The 23,859-nt window shown below is 34.7% G+C and overlaps 1 protein-coding gene across 3 annotated transcripts in view; it reads right to left on the bottom strand.

Moving 5' to 3' along the window:
* Positions 1 to 23,859, bottom strand: part of LOC149077096 (uncharacterized) — a 114,655-nt gene that overhangs the window by 47,731 nt on the left and 43,065 nt on the right. For all 3 annotated transcript variants that reach the window (XM_089244827.1, XM_089244828.1, XM_089244829.1), the window contains exons 19-25: positions 19,588 to 19,818; positions 14,316 to 14,408; positions 13,689 to 13,805; positions 11,904 to 11,975; positions 10,026 to 10,107; positions 6,096 to 6,332; positions 422 to 637 (exon numbers count right to left, since the gene is read on the bottom strand). In XM_089244827.1, the coding sequence (XP_089100953.1) occupies positions 422 to 637; positions 6,096 to 6,332; positions 10,026 to 10,107; positions 11,904 to 11,975; positions 13,689 to 13,805; positions 14,316 to 14,408; positions 19,588 to 19,818 (1,048 nt within the window). The remainder of the gene's footprint in view (positions 1 to 421; positions 638 to 6,095; positions 6,333 to 10,025; positions 10,108 to 11,903; positions 11,976 to 13,688; positions 13,806 to 14,315; positions 14,409 to 19,587; positions 19,819 to 23,859) is intronic.

Below are 23,859 nucleotides of genomic sequence, written 5' to 3'. Positions count from 1 at the left end.
GGCTGCAAAAATTGTGAATACTTTTTTCTACGGAAAATGTCGACAAAAAACTTTGGACTCTTTCCTGATCGTTGATACGAAAATTGATGCAATTCACTCAAAATCAAAATGTATTCATTCAGAAATAAATTTTTTCCTTATAATGTAAAAATAAAAGTGCTAAAATTATTCCTTCCTAATATTTGACTTATTGTCTACTTAAGTAATTGGTAATTTATTAGTAAATTGTGTTATCGTAGTGAATGGTTCCAACAAAACCACCATGAAATGCCAAGAAATATCAATGTTTCGACAAAGTTGGATATAACGTTAGAGAGCGTGTGTTATGCTACGTGTATGATGTCACTCTCTGCTATTCATATGAAGGTTTCAACACCTGATGCAAAAATGTATACAGGGAAGAAATTCTCTTTATACTCACCATTATAAGTTCCATCAACAGTTAACATTTCTTTCAAATTTTTATCTTCTTCACAAGGGCACGAGACTTCAATTTCCTTTATAGCCTTTGTTAAAGCATCCATAACTCGTTTATAATCAACATCAGCCATAATGTCTACTTCCACAGCAATATCTTCTGTCTTTTTAGACTTTTCTTTTTCTTGATCACTGATCATGTCTTTTAACACCAAGGAAACTGCAAAGAAAATGTAGGAAATAAATAGCTTTGTCATGAGTCATGGCAAACCCTGATGAAATAAATAAAATTATAATAGTTTGTGATATAGAGGTAGATTTCACTCCATGATTTCATAGTTATCTGATTAGCAGGTACTGTTTGACTATATGCAGACATACCAACATTGGATTAAAGCTTGTCAGTAGTGATGAATGTTCAGCTTTGCAATGGGGGTACCCATCTAGGACAACATAATCATAGAGCAATATAAAATCATAAAGTAAAATAAAAAATTTTTAATTTTAATCAAAAGTTCATTAAATACAGCACCTCATTGGTACTAGAAAATAAAAGGCTGAGGCCACATGACCCCCCCCCCCCTCCCGCAGAAACTGTTTGAGGTCAGAGTGTCACTTAAAAATTCATAGATATTCAATGCTATCCCAACCTGCATACACTCTAGTAGGCCATATATACGGACGTCTTGCAACCATAGACCCCCTCCCCATTTTCTTCGTACCAGAGCTCCTATGACACCTACAATGACACATTCTTTCTCACACAAGTTCCATGAGCTGCACTACTAGACTCTGAGTTTGTCTTCTCTCAAACTCTCTCACGTGCGTATATGTGTTCATCGTTAAGGTAAAGATCAATGCAATTAAAAAATAATAATGAGAATAAGTGAAACACCACAAGAAACTCAAAGACACAATTTTTTTTTACCGATTTTCAGTGTTGAGAATCTCCCTTAGCTTCGTAATTTATTATGACTTTCCGTAGAAACTATGGTCAATATGTAAAAGTTGGCAACTCTGCTGTACGGGTATTCTCTACGTTTCACATTGAAAAGAAACAGGTTCCTACATGCAGCTAAGGCTGGGATTACACTATAAAAGTTTTTAGAAAGATCTTTTATAAAATTTGAAAAACCCAATAAGCCCATTAGTTATATTTGCTCGAATGTAACAGATGCGCCTACTGGTTACATTTTTCAAGTTTTATAAAAGAACTTTTATCAAACTTTTATAGTGTAATCCCAGTCTAAGTGGCTGTTGGCTAAGTAGGTTTTCCAGTTCCATAGGAGGATATGAACAAGGTGCATGTGTTAGTAATAGTGGTAAGTTTTCTAATTTTGAAGTGCAAACTAGAAATGGATCGAATATTATGCTGCTATTTAGTATTTGGCCCTTTTGCCAAATATTGAATTACTTAAGCATTATTTGGAATAATATCTATAAATCTAAGCACAACAAACTAATAAAAAAATTATCTAATTGAAATATTTTTCCCCTTAAATTAAAAACATTGATTATATTTTGTGTTGTGTGTAGCCCTTTATTAACAAGGTTACGTCAGAATGAATTACTAGGATAAGGAAATACAGGGCCCCCCAATCAAAAAATTAAAAAAAGTAGGACAGTAAGAAAAATTATTTATGGCCAAAATAGGGTACTAGCAACCACAAATAATTTTTTCCTGTCTCCCCTCACAATATATATTACATTCTTTTTTTGGAGTCTTCTACAGTCCAGTCTGTCAACTCTCTTCGATAATACACGCAGCAAATAATGAAGAAATATAAGATTTTTTAAGAATGACACTCTTTCGAGATCACTTCCAAGAAGTTTCCACCAAATGTGTAAATTACAAGTCTCATAAATAAGTCAACATGGACCAGATAGTTTTACTGCATTGTCCATCCCCTTTTTAAAAGGCTTTGGTTAAATTTCAACACTCAACACCAGTATAATAGTTTTTGACAAATGAAGCACTTTCATTTCTAGCTCTTTACTGAGCATTATAAATATTGTTTAAGCCTTTTCATGCCTAAAAATACAGAAGACAACTGAAAGTTATTAAATATAATCAGTCACATAACCTACAATAGGCTAATGTACCCAACTGCTTTGTTATGCAAACTATTGTTTCCCCTATACACAAAATGTGCACCATAATTTTGAATGATGAATGTTATTGTCCAAGACCATGAAGTAGTAAATACAAAATTACTTTTTTTTCAACCAGGCACAAGTTTTTAATTACTACTCTACTTGTTGAACCCTAAAACTAAGCAAATGAAAAATTAATAAGCCACCAAATGGTCCACTCCCCATTCTGCAAGCAAATTTGAGTTGGATGAGTACAGTGTCGTTAATTTTCCATTTTTAAGTATTTTTTTCCACTTTGCCATATAAAATTCCATTGCTTCAGGAATATTCATGTAAATTTTCAAGTCATTCTGACAATGGTCACCCTCCCCAAAAGCTATGAAAAAAAAAATTTTCATAGCAAAATGTTTTCAAATATAGTAGATAATGATTCTGCCAAAGCAGAAATTGTAATTACAATCATTCTTAAGGTTATTTGGGGAGGGGGAACGATGGCCATTCAGGAAAGAATAATTTAATTAGCATTGCATGATTTCATAATTCATGGAAACATCACAAAAATAAAGTAATTAAACAAATAACTACAACTTTAGAAATGGTAGATATATTGTCCACCGTAAAATGGCAATGAGGTGAAAGCAAAAAAATGCTTGTTCAACAACAGATCAGACGATGTCATGGTCATGTGGAAATTCTTGAAATTCACCTAAGTTTGCAATCCGACCTCTGTTCATAACATTTTGAGGTACTCACTCCCCCCCCCCCCCCCAGCCAGATGTTGCAAGGGTTAAGGTCAGGTGAACTGACGGCCGGCCATATTATTGTCAAAATTGTTCTTCAGCAACTGCTTTGCCGGTATTGTGATGTATATCTTGATAAAAGTTACTATCCACACACTGATGCGGTTGAGCTGTCGAAATGTGGTTGCACAAAATATATTATACTGCTGGCCAAGTACAGCATCATCTACTTGCACTTTTTTTTTCTTATCTTTTGCCAGAGAAATTTTCATTGATTCAGGAGTACCCACTCAAATTTTCAAGTCATTCTGACCAGTAGCTCTTATTGTGTAGTTTTGGACTCAAAATTTTAATTACAATGTTCCTCTGCGTATAGCTGATTATTTTTCATAAAGCTGTTACTACTATACAGTAGAACGTTGATTAACTGAGCTTTAATGGTGAAAGTAAAAAAAAAAACACTATTGAATATTAAGATGGGTAATATACAGTACGAGATGTGCTACTTATTATGAGAGAAATTAAAATGTCTGAGGTAAATGTAACTAGTAGTACATTAGTCTTTGTGTCCCTTAGGGGCAGCTGGTGTCTTTATCAAATTATAAGACCACCTATCCCTAGCATGATGGTGTCGCTACTGTTGCTGCTTCTTTGTGAAGGAAAAAATCAAAAACAACCCTGTGAGATAATATACCACTACATCAAGATGTGTAATACAATCCTTATTCATGACTTTGCTAAAGATAAAGCATCAGAGTTCAGCCAATAGTTAGAAAATCTGGCTTAATGAGAAATTTTGGCTTCTATTTATAACTTTAAACAACAAAGATACTTAATGCAAAAAAAATTATATTCAGACCACTTTCATGAGATTTTTTTTTGAAAAAAACCACTTATATCATCTTGCACCATTTAAAGATATATCATCAGAAGTTACCTCAAGAATATAAAATGTGGTAGGAATAAAACATGTTAGTTAATAATGAACTAATATGATAGTTTTCAAGGGAAAAATTATATTAAGGTCATTTTATGGGGTTTTTTTTAAATCAAACGATTTTTTTAAAAAAAAAAAACCACTTGGTTGAAACCATCATGCTTTAAACCAAACAACCCTGATTGTAATGCATTGAAAATACTTAGTGCAGTTTAGCTAAATGCTAAGTTCAACTCCCTATATTTTTCTAAAATTTTTTTCTATGCACAAAATCAAGAAATGCAGCAGCTTTCTTTCTGCACTGTATCTAGGGGGTTAAGTTGAAGTCTATATTTACCCCAAAGATCTTGTATATTTTTTTAATCACAAACTTTACCACATATCAGCAACATGCATACCATACTAGGTTACTTTTACTTCAATATCATTGAAGTTATGTAAAAAATAACAAAATTTAAATTGTTTTTTCAATTGATATTTTTTTTTTTTTTTTGGAAAGTCTGAAGTGATTTAAATTGTTATTTCAATCATGATTTAAATCCAAGCTGATTTAAATCAATGTACCCTGAATAACAAATAATTTTCAGCCAAAACAAAGTATAGCAACCACAGGTAAATCTTTTCTGTTTCTCCTCAAAATATACATTTATTACATTCTTTTTTGGTCTTTCAAAGTGCAGAGTCTGTCAACTCTCTTTGACAATACACAGCAAATTTTTGAAGCCATGTACATTTTTTAAGAATGCTCTTTCAAGACCGCTTTCAAAAACAGTGTAAAATGTGTAAATTACAAGATCCAATGAAATAAGTCAAGGTGAATCGTATGGTTTTACTGCATTATCAATCCTTTTTTAAAAGAGATTTATTTACATTTTACTGTTCAATACCAGTGTAATCATTTTAGAAAAATGAAGCACTTTCATTTCTAGCTCTTGACGAGTACTGTAAATATTGTTTATGCCTTTTCATACCTTAAAAATACAGAAAACAATTGAATGCTATTGGTAGTCACAATCACCAAACCTAGTTATAAGTCTATGTAACTAGGGCCCTAAATACTCATTTCTTCAATTATACAAAAAGCACAGGTCTTAGAGAAAAAAATCCACAAAAGTGAAAAATGTCGCGTCCTCGTACATTTACAAGATGAGTAAACAAGCCAGCAATATTGGTGCAGAAAAAAATTACGAAGCACGGGCGACAAAAATTTATGGTCAGAAAAAAAAAACCCACGGAAAAAATTTGTTTATATTCAGTTGTAAACATGAAATCACTGCCACCACCAGTGAGGAAAAAAATGATTGTTAAATAATTAGTAGTTGTCGAGTCTGAATGGTATCCTGATTGATTGGAAATCGGCTACTCTCGAAACCAAAAATTTTTTCTTCCTCTAACTACTATGTCAAAAGGAATACTTAAGGACCAGTAATTTACAGTTCCTCTCCTACCAGTAGTTGAAGTGGTCCTTAACTTCAGTCCTCTGACCAGTAGTTCATTTGGACTAGTAGTTACTAAGGACCGCCGAGATAGTTTACCCCCAGATTCAAGCACGTAAAAAGAAATTACTGAGATAATTTTCATCAATAATGAAATCTTGGGTAAAAGGGGTTGTATGTCATGTTTTTTGTGAAAAAATATCACTTCTTTAGCTCAAATTTTATGTCACCTATAAATCATATAAAAATTTTCTAAAAATTTATTTTGGAAATATTCATTCATATTCCAACCTTTCAAAAAAAAAAGTTGCAGATAAGACGTGGTTGTATATACTCTGCACTAAGGAATTCCTGAGATTTTTTTTAAATGCATAATCTGCAGATTATAAGTAGGAAAATATGATAGTTCGATCTTCATACTTATTTACTTTAAAGAACCAAATGTAGTATAAATTCAATAAGAAGAAATACCTTCTAATAACTCTTTACGAAGAACTTCATTTTTGTTATTTAAATCCACCATGCAGTTGAAATGCATCATTTCAGCATACTGTGATGTATGTAAGATTTCAAACAGCTGCTCTTTGTTTATTTCATTTTCATCACGTGCTTTGTTTATTTCATTTTTATCACTTGCTTTCAGTTTGCTCTCCCAAGGCAAGGATTTCTGCCTAGCTTTAGGTATGAGGGCTGCTTTCCATGCAGGATCTGTAACAAAACAAAATCAAAATAAAAAGCAAAACATTTTCATGCACAGTGCGATACTTCTGAGTGATACAGGAAATTATAATTTAGAATGGTTTAAATTAAATATTCATTGTAATTAGAAAAACCTCTCATTTAGGACACAGGTGGGACAAAAAAAATCTGTCCATAAAAGACAGGTGACCATTAATCAGGAGTTTGAAGGCATACTTTCATTATAAATGAAGAAATTATTATTCTGCCATAAAGGAGAGGTGACCACATCTGCGAGGTGTCCGTTAACAGAGGTTTTGTTTTTTAAATTTCAGTTGTTTTACATGATTACTGAAATGAAAAACTGTTTAATATTTTCTTTTTTCCAACTGGAAAGTGCCTGAAAATAAATTCATACTACAATATGACTGCATGGCTTATTACTTTAGTGCAGTAATTTTCACCCTGTTTGACTCATGAAGTCCTAATTAAAAACCATATCTATGTCACCCTCTTACCAGACACTCCTCTTTTTTTCTATTTGTTAACTAAATTTGATTACTGTCAAACTTGGTTAATTTGAATTTTGGATAACTTGAACTTTTATGAAATACCCTTGAGTTTATCTAATTTAATGTCAAAATTTCTAGTCAAATCTGAACTTTTGAATATTTTGGATAATTCGAAGTGGGAGGGAAAAAAATCATGAGTTTTATATGAGCAAATTAAGTCACTTTGCTTTTCTCACCCAAGTTGTTGAACCAATAAATTTTTAAAGACTAAATAGGCCTCCGATTTTTATGACAAGTCATATTTTGAGCATTTTCTAGCTACTGGTTATATTTTAATCATTTTTGAACGATCGTCATACTTTAGGAATTTCCGAGCAATAGATAGTTTTTTGATCATTTTATCACCGAAAATTTTAATCTGTAGGCATTTTATTCATTGATGTAGTGCGCAATTACAATGAATTCTTGTTTTCCTTTTTTTCATAAACTTTTGAATTCTCAGCAACCACATTTTTGTTCTGAGAGGATCCTTTAGCCATGTTTTTCAATGGCATGCCAAACACTTGCGAAAGATGTTATTCATTTGGACACTCGAAATTTTCATATTCAATGCATCATGCTTAAACAAAGAGACTTTAGTCAGGAGGGGCAGACTTGGTTTTATCACCGCTCCCCGTCACTTTGATACCCCAAAGCTCTAACAATATTTTTTACATTATGTCAATGTTTTTGTTTTTTTTTTGGTAGATAATTATTACCTAATTTGAATGGTAATGATTATGTTGTAATTTGCAGTCAATCTACAGGAGGAAGCACCGACCCGACAGACATATGTGCCATCAAAGGAGTGCAGCAGTCAGGTGAGGGAGTATGACTTGTGGCCAAACTGAGAGGAGTTATTGACGCCACATACCCACCCTCAGGAGAGGTCAACAGCCAGGAAAAGATATACAACTTTACAACTTGCTGCCTAGATGATAGCGGACCCATGACTACTGAAGACCTGATGCAGACAATTAAACTGATATGTGGAAGCTGAATAATATAAAAACACGGATGACTGATCAACCAATTCACTGCAATTCAAAATTTTATATTCCAAGATTATTGACAATCATTCGATTAATTGATGATTGTGTAAGACGACCTGGGATCCTTCACAAATTCCTTCATTTTCAATTAAAACTTAATAACTGTTTAGCCCCCAGGGACCTCTCAGTTACCGGAAACCACCCGAGGTACCTGCTGGCATTCTGGCTCGGGCCAGTTATGTTCGCTAAGTCTGGCAGTCAGGGTGGTCGGGTCTCCACGCTGTCGGGCTACTGATGTCCCACATAAATTCTGCTTACACCCGTGTGGAGGATTCCGGAGCTTGTCGTATTACCTTCCTCTCCCGATCATAGGGTCCCGTGGATCACAGGTGGGAATCCCAAAGAGTCGTCGTCCAACTCTGTATAAGAATATGAAAATATTGTGCAATATCAAATTGTGATAAATATTTTGCAATGTAATTATACAAGAATAATGAGCAATATTTTTACCTTCATGCCGTCTGTGGGCCACGGACCACTACACAGTCAATAATTTTATGAGAATTTCAATGTGCAATAGGCCTATTATTGCGGACCCTGGCCAGGTCTTCAATGTTGCCAACTTCCATGTCAAAAGTTAAAAATAGTGTTTTATTCCGTATGATATGTAATGAGTTTTACTAAGTTTTTACAGGCTATTGATTCTGCTGTCTGGTTGGTTCTTGGAATGGGAAGTTTTCCCTTAAAAGCCACCAGTGTGCCGAGAAAGACCCAGAATTAACTAACAATCACAAGGATCAGTGTTCAACAAAGCGTCTCGCTTCAAGCAGAGTATGTCACAATGTTCTACCGAATCGATAGTCTAATCAAGTTGGACGCAGAGACCTAGGACCTCCAGGATCTTAGTCCTGTCAGCCGTAGGATGAGTGAGATGAGGCACTAGCCTTCTCTTTGAGACAAACTCTTCACCAAGACCTGGTCAACTCACGTGGGGAAGGCAGATCTCTATGGGGACAGCGAAACGGAGCTGATGCCGACGCAGAGCCTCCACCACATGGGACAGAGCGGATGCCGCCTCTGTCACTTGGGATACAAACCCGTGACATCCAACACAGTTGAAGGAGATGCTGATGCGTGGGTATAACAAACTCTGATTAACAGACTGACAGATTGGTGAAACAAAGACAATTTGAAGTGCAATATTCACAAAAGTTTAAAAACTCTAAAAAATTGTTGCATTCATGTATTAATCTTTTTTAACTAGTTGAAGCTTTGAGTTATGTAAAAAAACTGTAATGTTGTAATAAATCTTATTAGTGGAAGGAAAATTGTTTCATTGTTGTCATTTGCAAAATGCTAATTCTATGTTGGGGAAAGATAAAAATAGAATCCGATATATAACGATGGCAGGTACGTTACAACTGCTAAATTTTTCATGTGATGGACTATACACCACCATCTTACGAATACTGTTTATAATTTTTATTGCCCATTGGCCTTTTATTGTTTACATTTAAATTTTCTGTTATATGATTTCAGATTGACAATTGTTTATATACAAATTTTACTTAGTATTGCTTTTGTCTAAGCACAAATGTTTTGTTGTTTATAATAAAACTTTTCAGATATACCCATCCTTTGGGAACACTTTGTTATCCCTCAGACGGGAAGCAGGATATGTCCGGTTTTCAAAGGTCAATGTCATTTTATAAATCCAAGATAGATTAATTGGATAATTCAAACTTTTTCCAGTGACTTTCAACTTTGAATGAACCAAGTTCAACTGTATATATTTTACTGGAGTGGCTGAGGAGCTGCCATGGAAAGTGCACAGTGTGGTTTCAGAGGCTGGAAACCACAGTTTAGAGAAAAAGAATATACAGCTGAACCCTGTTATGACACTCAAATAAACTCAGAATGTATTTCATGCTAATTAAAATTTACACTAGCTACCAAAACAGTGATTTCTTGAGTTTGAATAAGGTATGTAGTTAAATGATGTTGACAGTGCATACATATAATTAGTTTTAGATGTCCTCAAAACAGAAACTTCAGGATAGGAGTGAATGGATGTAGTAAGGATGAATATTTCTGGATAAATAATAAGATTTACACATTTTTAAATTCATTGTGTTTAAATAGAATGCATTATTATGAATACAGAATATAAAAGTTCTTACCAGTGCCATCCCTTGCTCTCAAAGAGCGAGTTCGTTGAAGTTCGTTTGCTGAGCTGTGACGTACTGAAGTCTTTCTTGAATACTGTAAAATAAAGTACAAAAGGAATGAAACCGATAGTAAAAACAATCCAGAAGGTGAGAGATAATTTTTTTCTCAGCCCAATATGTCAAAGAAACATATTTTCCAGATGTTATGCCAAGGGGAACTTGGAAGAGAAGGTATATCCAGAGGGTATATATGTAGAAAATGATGCTCTTCAAGCAAGTTATAAATTAGAAAAGTTCACAATAAATCATGATTGGACAAATCCCACATGCCAGGTTGCCATGACAACTAAAAACCTAGAATTGGATCCTAATTTTTTTTCTATGTCCTATAACTGAATTGAAACCTTAGGACAGCACAAAATTATCAAAAATTATGTCTCGTGTGTCTGCTAGCATGGAAAGTGGGTCTCGAACAAGTAAAAACAAGCAAAAACTATTTTAAAAATCTGATGCCATCATTGACAAAATTAACAAATTTTTACAAATTATGCAACTTATCGTGCTGCTTAAATTCTAACTTTGCTGACAATGCTAAAAGAATATCAAACTCATGAAAGAGTAACCCATCACTGGATTAGAATATAATAAGTGAAAAAGATATATAAATATAAAAATAAATTGATTTTAATATAGGAGAATTTATCAAGCTCTATCACAATCTTACATAGGATGATAACAAGAACATTATCCCATTCAAAGAATATTAATAAATATATTCTTTGTTCCATGATTAGATATTCCGTGAGATTTCTGTCAGAAATACTTATGTTCTGGACTAAGAAAGGCATCATAGTTCTTGTGTGATTTGATGAAACATTTAAAATTCCATAGGAGTTCAGATCATAACAACTACCATATATACTCGTGTATAAGCCGACCCCCCCCCCCCTCCACTTAAGGACCACCAAAACCACAATAAATTTAAAACCTGTGTATAAGACTACCCCAAAAAATCTGTGCATTTCAGAGAAAAAAAAATCTTATATTTTCATGCAAAATCAACAGCTTACAGAATATAATACTTTACTATAGAAAATTATTCAAACTTTTTAATCTGTTTCTGCTGATTCTCCAAGCTGATCGTAATCCATCAGATCATCATAGGGTGCGGCATCTTTGTTTTCATCTTCATCTAGGCTGTCATCACCATTGTCACTTTCAAAGAGGATCTCTTCAGTTCCGTCCATCTCATTGCTGATGCAACACTTTTTGAAGGATCGGATGATAATTTCGGTGGAAACAGAATTCCACGTCCCATGTACCCATTGGCACACTAGGCCAATGTCAGGTTTTTCAAGGCACCACTTTTTGTAATTTCTTTATCATCGGAACTCATCTATTCAATCCACAAATTCCTTAAAGTCTTTGAAAGGCTTGTTGATGCTCACATCTAAAGGCTGTACAATCGACGTTAGCCCACCTGGTATCAAAGCCAATGATGTTTCCAATTTCTTTGTCTCAGCTTTGACATTATCAGTTCTGTGGAGTTTGAACATATCCCATACCAATAATGACGGTTTCTCGAACACTGCTACAAAAATGACTACTGATTGTGGGGTCAATTTTTTCTCATCAAAAACTGACCCGAGTATAAGCCGACCCCCCCCCCCCCCCCCACTTAAGGAACAAATTTTTCCACAAAAAAACTCTGATTATACACGAGTATATACGGTATATCATTTTTCAGGTTTTAGTCTACTTGCAATTCTCCGATTTTATGTGTCCTTATTCCAAATAACAAAAATGCTAATATATAAGAAAAATCTCCACAGAATACTCATTTATAACTAAAACTTTGACATATATTTATACTAAAAATCAACTTCATACCATTTTGCTGCAGTTTGCACCTCCAATTCCACTAGTTAGGTCTGAGTAAGATGGTTGATTGCCCAACATTTCCTGTTTAAATAAATATATATATATCTTTAAATATAAACTGGGCTCTTAAATATATAAATTGGGCTTAATTGTTATCAAGTCATTCTGCTTATGAAGTCATTTTTGTTATCTCCATGGGTGACGTTATACTAACGTCTGACCCCGAAATCAGAATGTTTTATTGTTCTGCAAGAAACCCTCACCTGACTGAAAACGTTGCTGAAAATTCTCACAATAGTATTTTATACAGTGAAAAGTCCTCCTCTTAAAATTCTTCTAGAGATTGTTTTGTGATGCAAGTCACAGTTTTGGGCATATTCTGCTTTGGAATGTCTGACTGTACTACTGTTTTTGGCATTCATCTCCTCCCAATGCAATGAACCAGCACCTCCTAGAGATAAAAGGCCTAGGCATGAAATGCCAAGTTCATCTGAACGCCATGAGAGGTAGTTGTAAGACTACTTGGCAAGTTTGCCACATTTTTAACCACAGCATCCTATTTTGATTCTTATTTTGGAATAGAATCTTCCGGGTTGGCTCACAAATACTGTCCAGTGATTGGATGTGGGTCAGAAATCACCAACTCTGTGCCCGATCCTTTCTTTTCTGCATAAGGATGATACTAGCACAAGCAGTGCAATTTTTTCCTCTGAATATTCTGAGTAAGGATAGACTACTTCTGTGACGCCATGAGCAGTGCGTGGAGGCCTTCTATCTCTAGGAGGTGCTGAATGAGCTCTGCCTGCTCCTCTCGCACTTTATCTCATTTTCTTCTGGACTAAAAAAGCAATTATTTATTCAAAGACAAGAACATTTAAAAAGCAGAGGAAAGCTATGATTAAATACCAGAGAAATCAAGAGAAAGAGCAAAGCATTGATGAAAGAGGCCTCTACAAAGTGATGAAAGTAGAATTGCTCAGAAAATCACAACTGAAGTATAACTGTGATAAGACTAGTCTTGTACAGATTGCATAAGTTAGAAACAACATTCTTACAATACAAAAATTTCAACAGCCAAAGTGTTTTTTTATTGTGCTCTGTCTCAAGTGACCATATCCTCAAGATTTTTCAAACTGAAAGTGATAACATATGATAATGGAGGATATTGTTAATCTCATAAAAGGAGTTTGAATAAAACATGACTGTTAGCAATTCAACATACATTTTGACCATGTGCTGCAAGAGAAAACAAAGCAATCGTAGTTGAAAGCATGGTTTTGTCTATATTATGCCTAATACCTTGCTGCAACAACATAAGTCTGATGATTGTGCCTAACTGTTGTGAGTACAGCTATAAGGGAACCATAAGAACTCATTGTTCCTTTGTTGAAACTTCCTTTCTTTACTCTGTGTGTGTTCAAGCAAACAAAAGTTGGCCTTTTGGAAACCAATATAAACATTCAAGAAGTTGTAGTTGAAGTCAAAGCAGTAGTAGCTGTCTGACAGTTGATGTTTGATAATTCCAGATATCTATTGACATATTACAGTTTCAAAGTAGCCTATCATTTGAGTCAGGTTTTTACTCTGTATACATATAAAATCTAGTCCAAAAGCTCAAACAGTTCCCAAGATACGCACATAAACCTGACATAAAGTGTGGCATTTAAGCTGAACTTTTTATACAAAAAGAATAATTTGGCTTACTATTAAGTATATACTATGCGTATACATTTGATGCACTTCAGCTTGTCATATATCAGTAATGAAACAACATTTCAAAATCAAAAAAAAAACCTGTTTTTCTATTCTTCTTTTGAATACATCTGTTTCTCTCATCAATGCAAGAACCTTATCACTGGTGACCGGAAAATTCTCTTTGGCTAAAGGTAAAACCCCATCATCATCATCCATCTGAAAATACACATTGTGTGAACATGTATTCCTAACATAAAAATTAATGCAAAGCAGATAGATACTTTCAAGATTTTTTTTTCTCGCCATAAGTAAATTTAAATTTTCTTCAAGGTATTCAGTAAATATGGAGCATTTTCAATCTTTTCAGGCATGAGCCTGTATTGAGTTTTGATTACTGGGTGCACTACAATTTTCGGTGCCACTGAAACTGAATATTAACTGACACATAGTATGAAGTTGGTTGAAAATATATGAAACAATTGGCTTCTCTGATTTAGGATCTAGGACTACAGCAGGATCTCATAAATAATGCAACATATTTAAACTTTAAAAAAAAACAACTTGATTTAGTTCATGCCCAAAAATTTCAAAAAAGCTTTTGAAAAAAATTCACATTGCAGTCCAATCATTTTAATCAATTCAATAACAATGATCACACTACCATTAATACTAAAAAAAAGATTTATAATATGAATTTAAAAAAGAAATTGGACAGCAAAATCTCACCTTTCCTGTAAGGACATTGATTTTTGCAAGCAATTGTGCGTTTTTCTTTTCCAGAGACAAACGTTTTGCCTTTTCTTTGTCCAATTCTTGTTCCTGTGGGATGGAAAACTCGTGAAAAAAATAACAGTAAACAATAAATTTTCAATTTCTGAAAAACCAACACATAAATTTCAAATTGATTCTTCATATACATGAGAATATGGGTTGATTCTTAAAACTATTAAACCAAACTTCAAAAGGTGATAGATGACACCTAGACATATTTTTTCACCATAGAAAAAATGGTTTAATCTGAAGTGTTTTTAACGCATGCACACATAAGAAACAGTAATGACTTTTTTTTTTTCAGACCCTGTACATACAAACAGGGGTACGAAGTCAGGTTTAAACTCTAACCTTTGATTTTTGGACACACACTATCTGCTCTCAAGACGTCTTCACAAGAAGCAACAAAGACTGAATAGATTAGAAAATCATGGGAGAGAAGGACAAGCCTACTATATACCATGTACTAGCCCAGAAATGTTTAAAATAGACACATATTTCATAGTGGAAATAAACAGCACTTCATCAATCATGCACATTCATGAAACCCTGCGCGTCTTACAATGGACACATATATGGATTCGACTGAAATGTGAAGGATTATGATCATTCTATTAACAAACTAGTTTTCATAATCCTGAAGGCTAGCTGGCGGCATTAAAAAAAAAAAAAAAAAAGGACTAAAACATTTACTGCTACCTATATGGTATGGAAAATGTGATAAATCAGTGATTATACATAATCACCAATAATCTCGATAAGTTTGATGAATTTCACTGCTTCTATTACAGGCAAAATTTAATAAATATGGAAATATCACTAAAATTCAACCACTCATCAGTTCCTCCCGTATGTGAAGGGTGCACTACTTATATTTTGCCATAAAAATAAGATTAAATTCAAATAAGTGTAAAGTTAAAAACATAAAAACTTCCATTACTCTTGTAATGTTGGTTTTCTACCGATCAACTTCATTATCCTAGACTGCACCTTTGAGCAAAATATCTGATGAATTTAAGTACCATATTTTAGCATGTATAAGGAACCCTGATTTTTTAGGTTAAAATTTGGAAAAAAAATTGAAAAGAACAAACATAAAACTGACTCGTTGTTCACTAAGCCAAATCTTGGCAATCATTAAACAATACATATTTTCAGATCATGTAACTGCTTTTTCCTCCTGTCTCAAATTTAATTCAGCATCAATGAATAAAACCACTAGCAAAAAATATGAACACCAAAAATCTTTCTTCTGCTAACATGAAAGATCGTTGAACTCAAATTAACTTCATGGATTAACCCATTAAAGGTGACTTTGATTTTAAGAAAAAAAAACCAATAAGTGGAACCACTCCCACCTTTATTGGTAAAGGAAAAAATTAAAATTTAGAATGGCAAATATTCTTACCAACCGGCATCAATGGGTTAACATTTTTATAGTACAGAAAAAAGGTTTTGTTCATGAGGGCACTCTCTCTATTAAAATGAATGCATGGTGGCAACTCAGTATCACACATATTGTATAGTGCAGGTATCTGAATTCACTCAATGTACAACCAAAGGGCCATTCAGCATCAACTAAATAAGAAAAGAAATTCTATTGACACGATGCAGGGCTCCCACTTAAAAAATTAGAAAAAGAGAAAGCAGCACTAAAAAGTAGGACAGGAGAGGGTACTCTTTAGACAGCGTAATTATAGCATAACAAAAAAAACCTAACATTTTTTTTCTATTTAAAATTTTTTTCTTTTTCACATAACTATCCTATAAGAGTGACTCAAACCAAAGCAAAACGACAAATGACAGTTATAAAAACAATTTTTGACCAAAACAGTGTACTCGCAACCACAGATAAATCTTTTCAGTCTCTCTTCGCAATATATATTACATTATTTTTTTTATGGAGACTTTCCATACTGCAGTGTATCAACTCTCCTCGACAATGCATAACAAATTATGAAGATATACTTTTTTAAGAATGACACTCCTTCGAGATCACTTTCAAAAGCACAGCGCAAAATGTGTAAATCAAAAGATATGATGTAAATAAGTCAAGGTGAACAGCATGGTTTCACTGCATTGTTCATCCTTTTTTGCAAGGGATTTGTTTACATTTTATTCTTCAATGCCAGTGTAATTGTTTTTAACAAGTGAAGCACTTCCATTTCTAGCTCTTTGCTGAGTATTGTAAACATTGTTTATTCCTTTTCACGCCCTCAAAATACAGAAGATATTGGGTAACATCAGAATCACCAAACCTAGAATAGGCCTATGTACTGTTTTTAATTTTCAAAATAAGGAAACTCAAAATTTTAATATAAAAAGTAAATTCAAAAGCCCAATGATCTTTATGTTGTACAGCATTTATTATTTTGAATTTTGAATCAGCAATTAGGGAACAGAATTCAAGTCTGTATACAAAAAAATAATTCCTCTGCTTTTTTTAAATCAGGGGAACCTTGGTGCCACATTGTAAGGTAGTGAAAATACTTGGTGCAGTTTAGCCTAGTGTTAAGTTCGGCTCCCTATATTTTTCTGCAATTTTTTCCCAGGCACAAAATCGAGAAATAGAGCAGCTCTCTTTCTGCAATGTATCTAGGATTACGTTCAAGTCTATATTTACCCTGAAAGATCTTCTATACTTCTTTTAATCACAAACTTTGCCACGTATCAATAACATTAGTTTCATGAAAAAACATTTACCAAATAATAATGGTAATAATTTAATACATAAAAAAGAATCTTGGATTTGCTATGAACTATTTGATAATTTCAGGTGAACTTTATAAGTGACTTTGATGAAGCTCATACTGATAAGGGGGTCATTCAAGTATTACGTCAGCATCGATGGGAGGATTCCAATTTACTGACTTTTGATGACAAGGGGGAGGGGGAGGGGTTTGGATGATACATCATCAATCACCCTTTATGAAGATATGAAATATTCTTAATGGCATCTTATTTGGTGCACCAAAAACGAAAAAAGCCTTTCGATAGTTATTTGGGCACCTGAACTAACATTCTACCTATTGATAAGTCCCTTACAGAGCCACCTTAATGATCTCTAAATCTTTCATGGATCCTTTAAGTGCTCTAGAAATGTTTCCGGGCCGCTTAAGTGCTCTAGAAATGTTTCCGGGCCGCTTAAGTGCTCTGGAACTGTGCCATGCATCACTCAAGTGATCCATAATTATGCCATGGATCACTTAAGTAATCTGGGAATGTTCCACGGGTAACTTGAGTGATGTAGAACCGCACTAAGGGCCGCTTAAGTGCTGTAAAACTGTGCAACGTGTCACTCAAGGGATCTCTAAATGTGCCACGGATCATTTAAGTGTTCTGGAACTGTGTCGCGGGTTACTTAAGGGATCTTTGAGGCCTACTTTAGTGATATGAAAATGCACCCCTGGTCACTTAAATGCTCTGGAATTGTGCCATGGGTCATTTAAGTGATCTGTAAATGTGCCGCTTAGTTCATTTTTTACGAAATTAGTTTTGAGGGGGGCAAGCCACATCAGATAACCCTCAGGGCCACATTTTGTCTGCGGGTCAAGGGTTTTTTCTTTCAAAATTTAAATTTTTTAAAAAATATTTTATGCATTAAAAAAAATTTTTTTTCTTCTGGGGGGATATGGGGGGGGGGGGCTCACGAGCCCCCCCCCCCATATCCCCCTCCCACGTACGTTTCTGATCCCGCCAATATGTGTTAGGAGGTAGGGAGCAGTGATGATAAAATTTTGCTGACAAGGGGGGAGGGTGTCAAAAATGGCTAAAAATTTGCTTACATAATACTTGAACGGCCCCTAATGCCTATGTACATTTTTTGAACATCAATTTATATTTTAATTTATTTACAAAAAATATAGATGAATGAAAATGAAACAAGACAATGATTAGATTACAAACGACTTGGTCAAAATGATAAATATTAAAGAAAAATTGTATATTAAGCACCACAAAAAACCATTTAGACTTGACTATAAAATTGAGTATAAACAATATGAGGCTAATTTTTAAAAATAAAGAAACGTAATACTAAAGATACAAGTGTTTCTCTCCCCCCCCCCCCCAACAAAATCTGGCTAAATCTTTTGGAATTACTCAGGGGTGGGAAGTGACTAAGTCCGTTTTGGAGCAGCAAATTCAGGATTTGGAGCAATTTTGGAGCAGCAAAATATGGGATTTGGAGCAGATATTTATAAATTGGAGCAGTGAAATTAACAAGAATATTTTCGTTGACCCTCAACCCTTTTCAAAAAAAAACTGCAGCATGTCTTTTGTTATCAAACATCTTTTCGTCAGCTTAATTTTTGTTTTTGGTGTTTTAGGCTTTTGACACCTTATTTGAAAGAGCAGCTGTCATAAAATTTTTTGCACCTGTCTATTTAAGATGATTTTTGCTTACTGACGACACTATTTGCTGCCTTGAACAGCAGCACTTCAAATGAGCTAAAAAATTTTTATAAGTTTATAATTTTTTTATACTTGGAAAGACATTGCTGCAAAATGGGAGAGAATTTCGGAAGAATCAACACGATGTTTGGCGATTCAGCACTCATTATCTGGCGAGATTGGCGATCTGACACTCGTCATTCGGCGATATTGACGATTTAACGGCTCGTTATTCGGCAACATTGGCGATTTAAAGCTCGTTATTCGGCTAAGTTTCTAAACTAACATTCGTAATTCGGTGGACATGCGCTTTTTACTCCTGGAATGAAAATTTTTTTCATGAAACATCGAGATTTAACACAATGACAATCGACTACAGTAATTTCTGCTGCTTCCAGTGATGACTTTTTTTTTAAACGGAAACACTCGAATTTGCACTTTCAAGCTGAAAGGCATTGCAAACCATCTTCAGTTCCACGATCACGGACAATATCGGGATTTCGCGATAGAAAGCCTGATCAGGGGCCGATAGTTTAAGTATAGTGGAATAAAACACGCTCTTCTTGTAAAAACGTCTCATGGCTAGCAGGAACAAAAATTTTTTGGTGCCCTTTCCGAAATTCCGGGCATACTGAAGCAAAATTCGTTATTTGGCGCAGAAAAATTCAAAAATATGCTATTGGAGCAGGATGGCGCAAGATATTAGTTTTGGCGCAGTGCGGCGCAATTGCCGCAGAGTTCCCACCCCTGAATTACTGAGTATATTGTATTGTACACCAAAAACATCAGTATATGAATAAAACTACACCAAAGAAAAAAAAGAAACAATACTCACCATGGAATACAACTTTTCAACTAGTTTAGATGCTTTTATCTTCTCCTCATTAATTTCATAAATGTAAGATCTCTCATTCTCCTTTGCTTTCTTCAAATTAGCCTCAGAAGAAATCAATTTTTCTTGCAAATGACTTGCAGTGTTTTGCAAATCTTCTATTTTCGATGTCTTACAAGCATCCCTAGTAGATGCATTCTGTAACTCTCTTTCTTTTATGCTCATTTCTTCAGCCTTTTATTAAGTTTCATGAAAAAAAAAGTGTAACCGTTAAAATTTTTTTTAAAAAAGAGCAAAATATTTATTGAATGTACATATCACACTGAAATTTATCAAGTGTTACATTTTTGATTCAAGTGTGTAATTAAAAAGTCACTATAGTCCTCCTTTGATGAAATTACAGATGTGTTTGGAATCCAGAAATCTGGAGATTCTTGGAAAAATCTCCAGAAGGGTTTCGCCCATGGACCCAATCTAAAAACATTTTTGAAAAAACAAATGTTTCAATCGATTGAGGAAAAGTGCCTGCCTTCCCACCCTAGGCAGGTCCTGCATAGTCCCCGAGCATATATATAATCTGCTCTCAGGGTGTAATATATAATTACACCCTGATATGTGTCTAATGTATATACACTTGACATATAGTGGATGTATAACAATATAATCATAGTGGATGCTGCTATCAGTGATGGGTAATCTTGGGTATACAGACTCTCAAAAGCAATTGTATATTTTCTTTTTGAAGACATTCGATCAGAGAAAACAATTTCAAAAACTTCGGTGATCAAAAAAAAAAAGTTCCAGCGGTATTACATATCATATAGAGTACAATCAATCTCTTATTTTGGTCTTAACACGATTGTTAATAGAAAATAATAATTATACAGGAATTTTGGCAATTAAGACCATCCTCTGATAAATGGTTGCTGATAAACACTAAGAAAACAGTCACATTGTCACCAATTTGCTTAAATGTGGCCACCAAGGTTTTTTTTATGGATGCTCGACAGAAGTGATGTCATCAACGGATTAGGCAGCATAGGCATCGGAAATGTTTCAAACCTGTAGGTGCTCAGATTATGCTGTATGCAGGAAATCATCATTTGCGATTTAATTCTAGGGGTACTCAAACCTGTTCTACAAAATACACAGCATCCCTGGCTCTGACGCCTCTGGCAAGTAGGTTCTGTGTACTATGGCTGCCCTCTATAGGTGTTTTTTTTTTATGGTGGCCATAGTCTGATATCATGATATCGTGAAAGTTGAGGGAAATTCGAAAAAATTTTGACCTAGAAGAAATTAAAAAAAATTTTCTTCAAAATCTCATTTTCTGCTAAAATCCGGAGAGTGGGAGGAAGGAAAAAAAAAATCAGGAGTCTCCCGCTTAAGTCCGGAGAGTTGGCACATCAGAAATTACCGGTAAATGTAGGTGACTGGATTAAAATGACTGGAGGGAAAAACTTTAGTAGAAACAATAACAAATCTGCATCAGGTAGAAATACCCTTAATGTCCAATGCAGTTTCATTTCAGGATATCAGAAAACACTAGTGTTGAAATAAAATTAAATGTTGTCAATGCCCTTGTCTAGAGAAGCAGCTATGTTCTAGACTTCTTGTACTCATTCCCACATCATTACGTTAAAACTAAGTGAAATTTTTGCCTAACCAATTTTTACACCGATTTAAGGTAAAAATTTATTAGCATTACCGGGGGGGGGGGGGGGGAAGAGACCAGAATGCAAATGATAAAACAGTGTTGGGAAGATGTGAGCAATGAGTACAATTATGTACCTTGTAAGTCAAGAATAGCAAAACAATCTCATTCTTGAAATTTTCATTTTGTTTTATGAAAAAAAGAAGACTATTATTACTCTAAGTTCTTTTACAAGTCATTTCTCTTCCCCCGTGTATCTCTATGGGTGTTTGTATGCTCCTATGCTATTTGTCACAACTAGCATATATGCCAAACAAACACAGACACTGCTGTTCAGGTAGGTCTACTACTACATATTTAAGTAAAACTCACTTTTCCAATACAAGAAAAAAAATGAATGGAATAATTTCTCATGAGAGCAGATCTGGGGATAAATGCTTCCTAAATTTTTCTCAATCCCAGGAAGGAGGGAATCAGATAGCTCTGATCCTAGGATTGGGTTGTGCGGTATCCCATGCAAACGACCTCCAGTGTATCACATGATCACGGGTATTGGATCTGAAAAACAGCAGCAGAGCAGGCAATCACACATAACAGTGAGGATCAAAATTTCTATGTTTGCTTTCTAGTTATAATCGTCAAGGTAATTATGTGTCATCGCGAGAAATAAATGTTATTATAAAAAACGACTCCGAAGTGGTGACCAGCGTCGACGTTAAGGAACAATAACCATTAGAAAGTTCATCTTCATTGCATGTGCGTGTGTGAATTTTTGAAAAATTTTCTTCCAGAGCCTCTATTATGTATGTTGTTACGACAATGACATTCTTCCATCAAAAAAGCCCCTGAAGTACATTCTCACCCACGCATTATTCATTCTCTCTCTCTCTCTGCTCTCCTGGTGAGTGTGTGACCTTCTCTTTTCTCTCTCTCCCGTTGGAGTTGATGCGATGGTGCGGAGGAAAATGCTCAAGTTGCGAAAATCAAACTTAGATTGCCTTCCTTTTTGGAATCTAATGTAAAACTATGGATTCAACAGTGCTTTTTTTCTGCTGAGTGGAATCAGTACTGACGACACAAAATATGCAACCTTGGTTTCTTATTTGGACAGAAAATACCCATCTTTCATCTTGGATCTAATATTAAATCCTCTAGCAATCAACTGATATAAAGCCTTGTCAGATCGTCTCATAAAAGAGTTTAGCACGATGGAACATCAAAAAGTCAAGGAACTTTTGAACGAGCTACAGCCAGGTGATCAAAAGCCAAGCCAATTGCTGCGAAAGATGAAAGAACTCTCCGGCAACAAGTCACTGACGAGTTCTTGCACATCTTGTGGATGCAACACTTACTGCAAAGTATTTAAGCAGCATTATTGGTTTCCAGTAAGCCATTAGATCAACTTGCTGTGCTAGCCGACAAAATGGCTGAAGTCACACTCCAAAATAACACGTGTCGAATCCAGCCACCATCATCATCACAACTGCAGTCAACTCATCATAGGGCCCCCCCCCCCACAAATCGCCAATATTATGAAAAGGGAGGTCCCGTAGATTGTGGGTGGGAATCCTGAGGGGATTTGTAATGTATCGTTGGACCCCCGGCACAAAAGTACACTTTTGATTCAATGTGATCGGTGGTTTGGGTTAAATATTTTGTTTACCTGTCAGAATATGCATAAATATTAACCTTTTTGTTTTCCTGGAGGTCGATTGCAATTATCGTATGATTGGTGATTGCAACAGACTCATCTCAGTTGGTTTGCTGTCATTTTGGAGTGGTGATTGTTTCACTTTGAAATATGTAAATTTTGCTGATATTTCAGCTTTGATTTGTTTTTTTAATATCCTGAAACATAAGGGACAGGTAATCCGGTTATACAGTGAAAAATACCAGTTCATTAACGTATAAATACTTGTTTCAAGTTGTGATCTGCTCATTCCGATTGAAACTAACATGAAGTGAATTTGCTGGTTAATATGATTGGCAGTTGTTTCTAATTGAAGTTGATACAATGTCTGGTTGTGGTGATCGATAACGTCCAATAAAATGACTGGATACTGGGTGATCCTCTACAACAATGCACTAAGGCTTGGAGGTGACAGTTTGGCGAAACTGCGGGAGAACTTGATCAATTCATCTACGATGTACCTTCGCGTCTATAACTGACAAACCAGTTCCTGAAGAAAGCCAATGATTTCCCATCTTCAAAGAGAGAACTGAAATACTCAACTTTATATTGAGAACTGTGAACCTTTTCAGTGAGATCGGAAAATTTTATTGTAATAAAAACTTTAATTCATAAAATATTTATATCAGAAAAATTATTCATATCATCAAGCAAACCGGCAAACTTAATCGTTAATGTTAAAGGTATTTAATTGTTAATAGTAGAAAAAAAAGGTAACTTTTGTTTTCATTTTGCTGTCTTGCAATTTGGATCTGATATGAATCTGGGAATGCAACAACATATGCCATACAACCGCCATACGCAAAGGACCATATTGTATCTACTCAAAGAGATCGCCCCACTTAGTCTGCAATAGAGCTCAAAGTAAACATTATTTTGTAAAGTACCAGCCGGTAAAAGCACCTCCGCATAATTAATTAGCAAATTCGCT

Source organism: Pholcus phalangioides, unplaced genomic scaffold (genome assembly GCF_987345545.1).
Source record: "Pholcus phalangioides strain wild (caught in Gottingen) unplaced genomic scaffold, Ppha-v1.0 ptg000015l_1, whole genome shotgun sequence".
In the NCBI taxonomy this organism is placed as follows: Eukaryota; Metazoa; Arthropoda; class Arachnida; order Araneae; family Pholcidae; genus Pholcus; species Pholcus phalangioides.
This window is presented reverse-complemented; position numbering and strand designations above follow the sequence as displayed.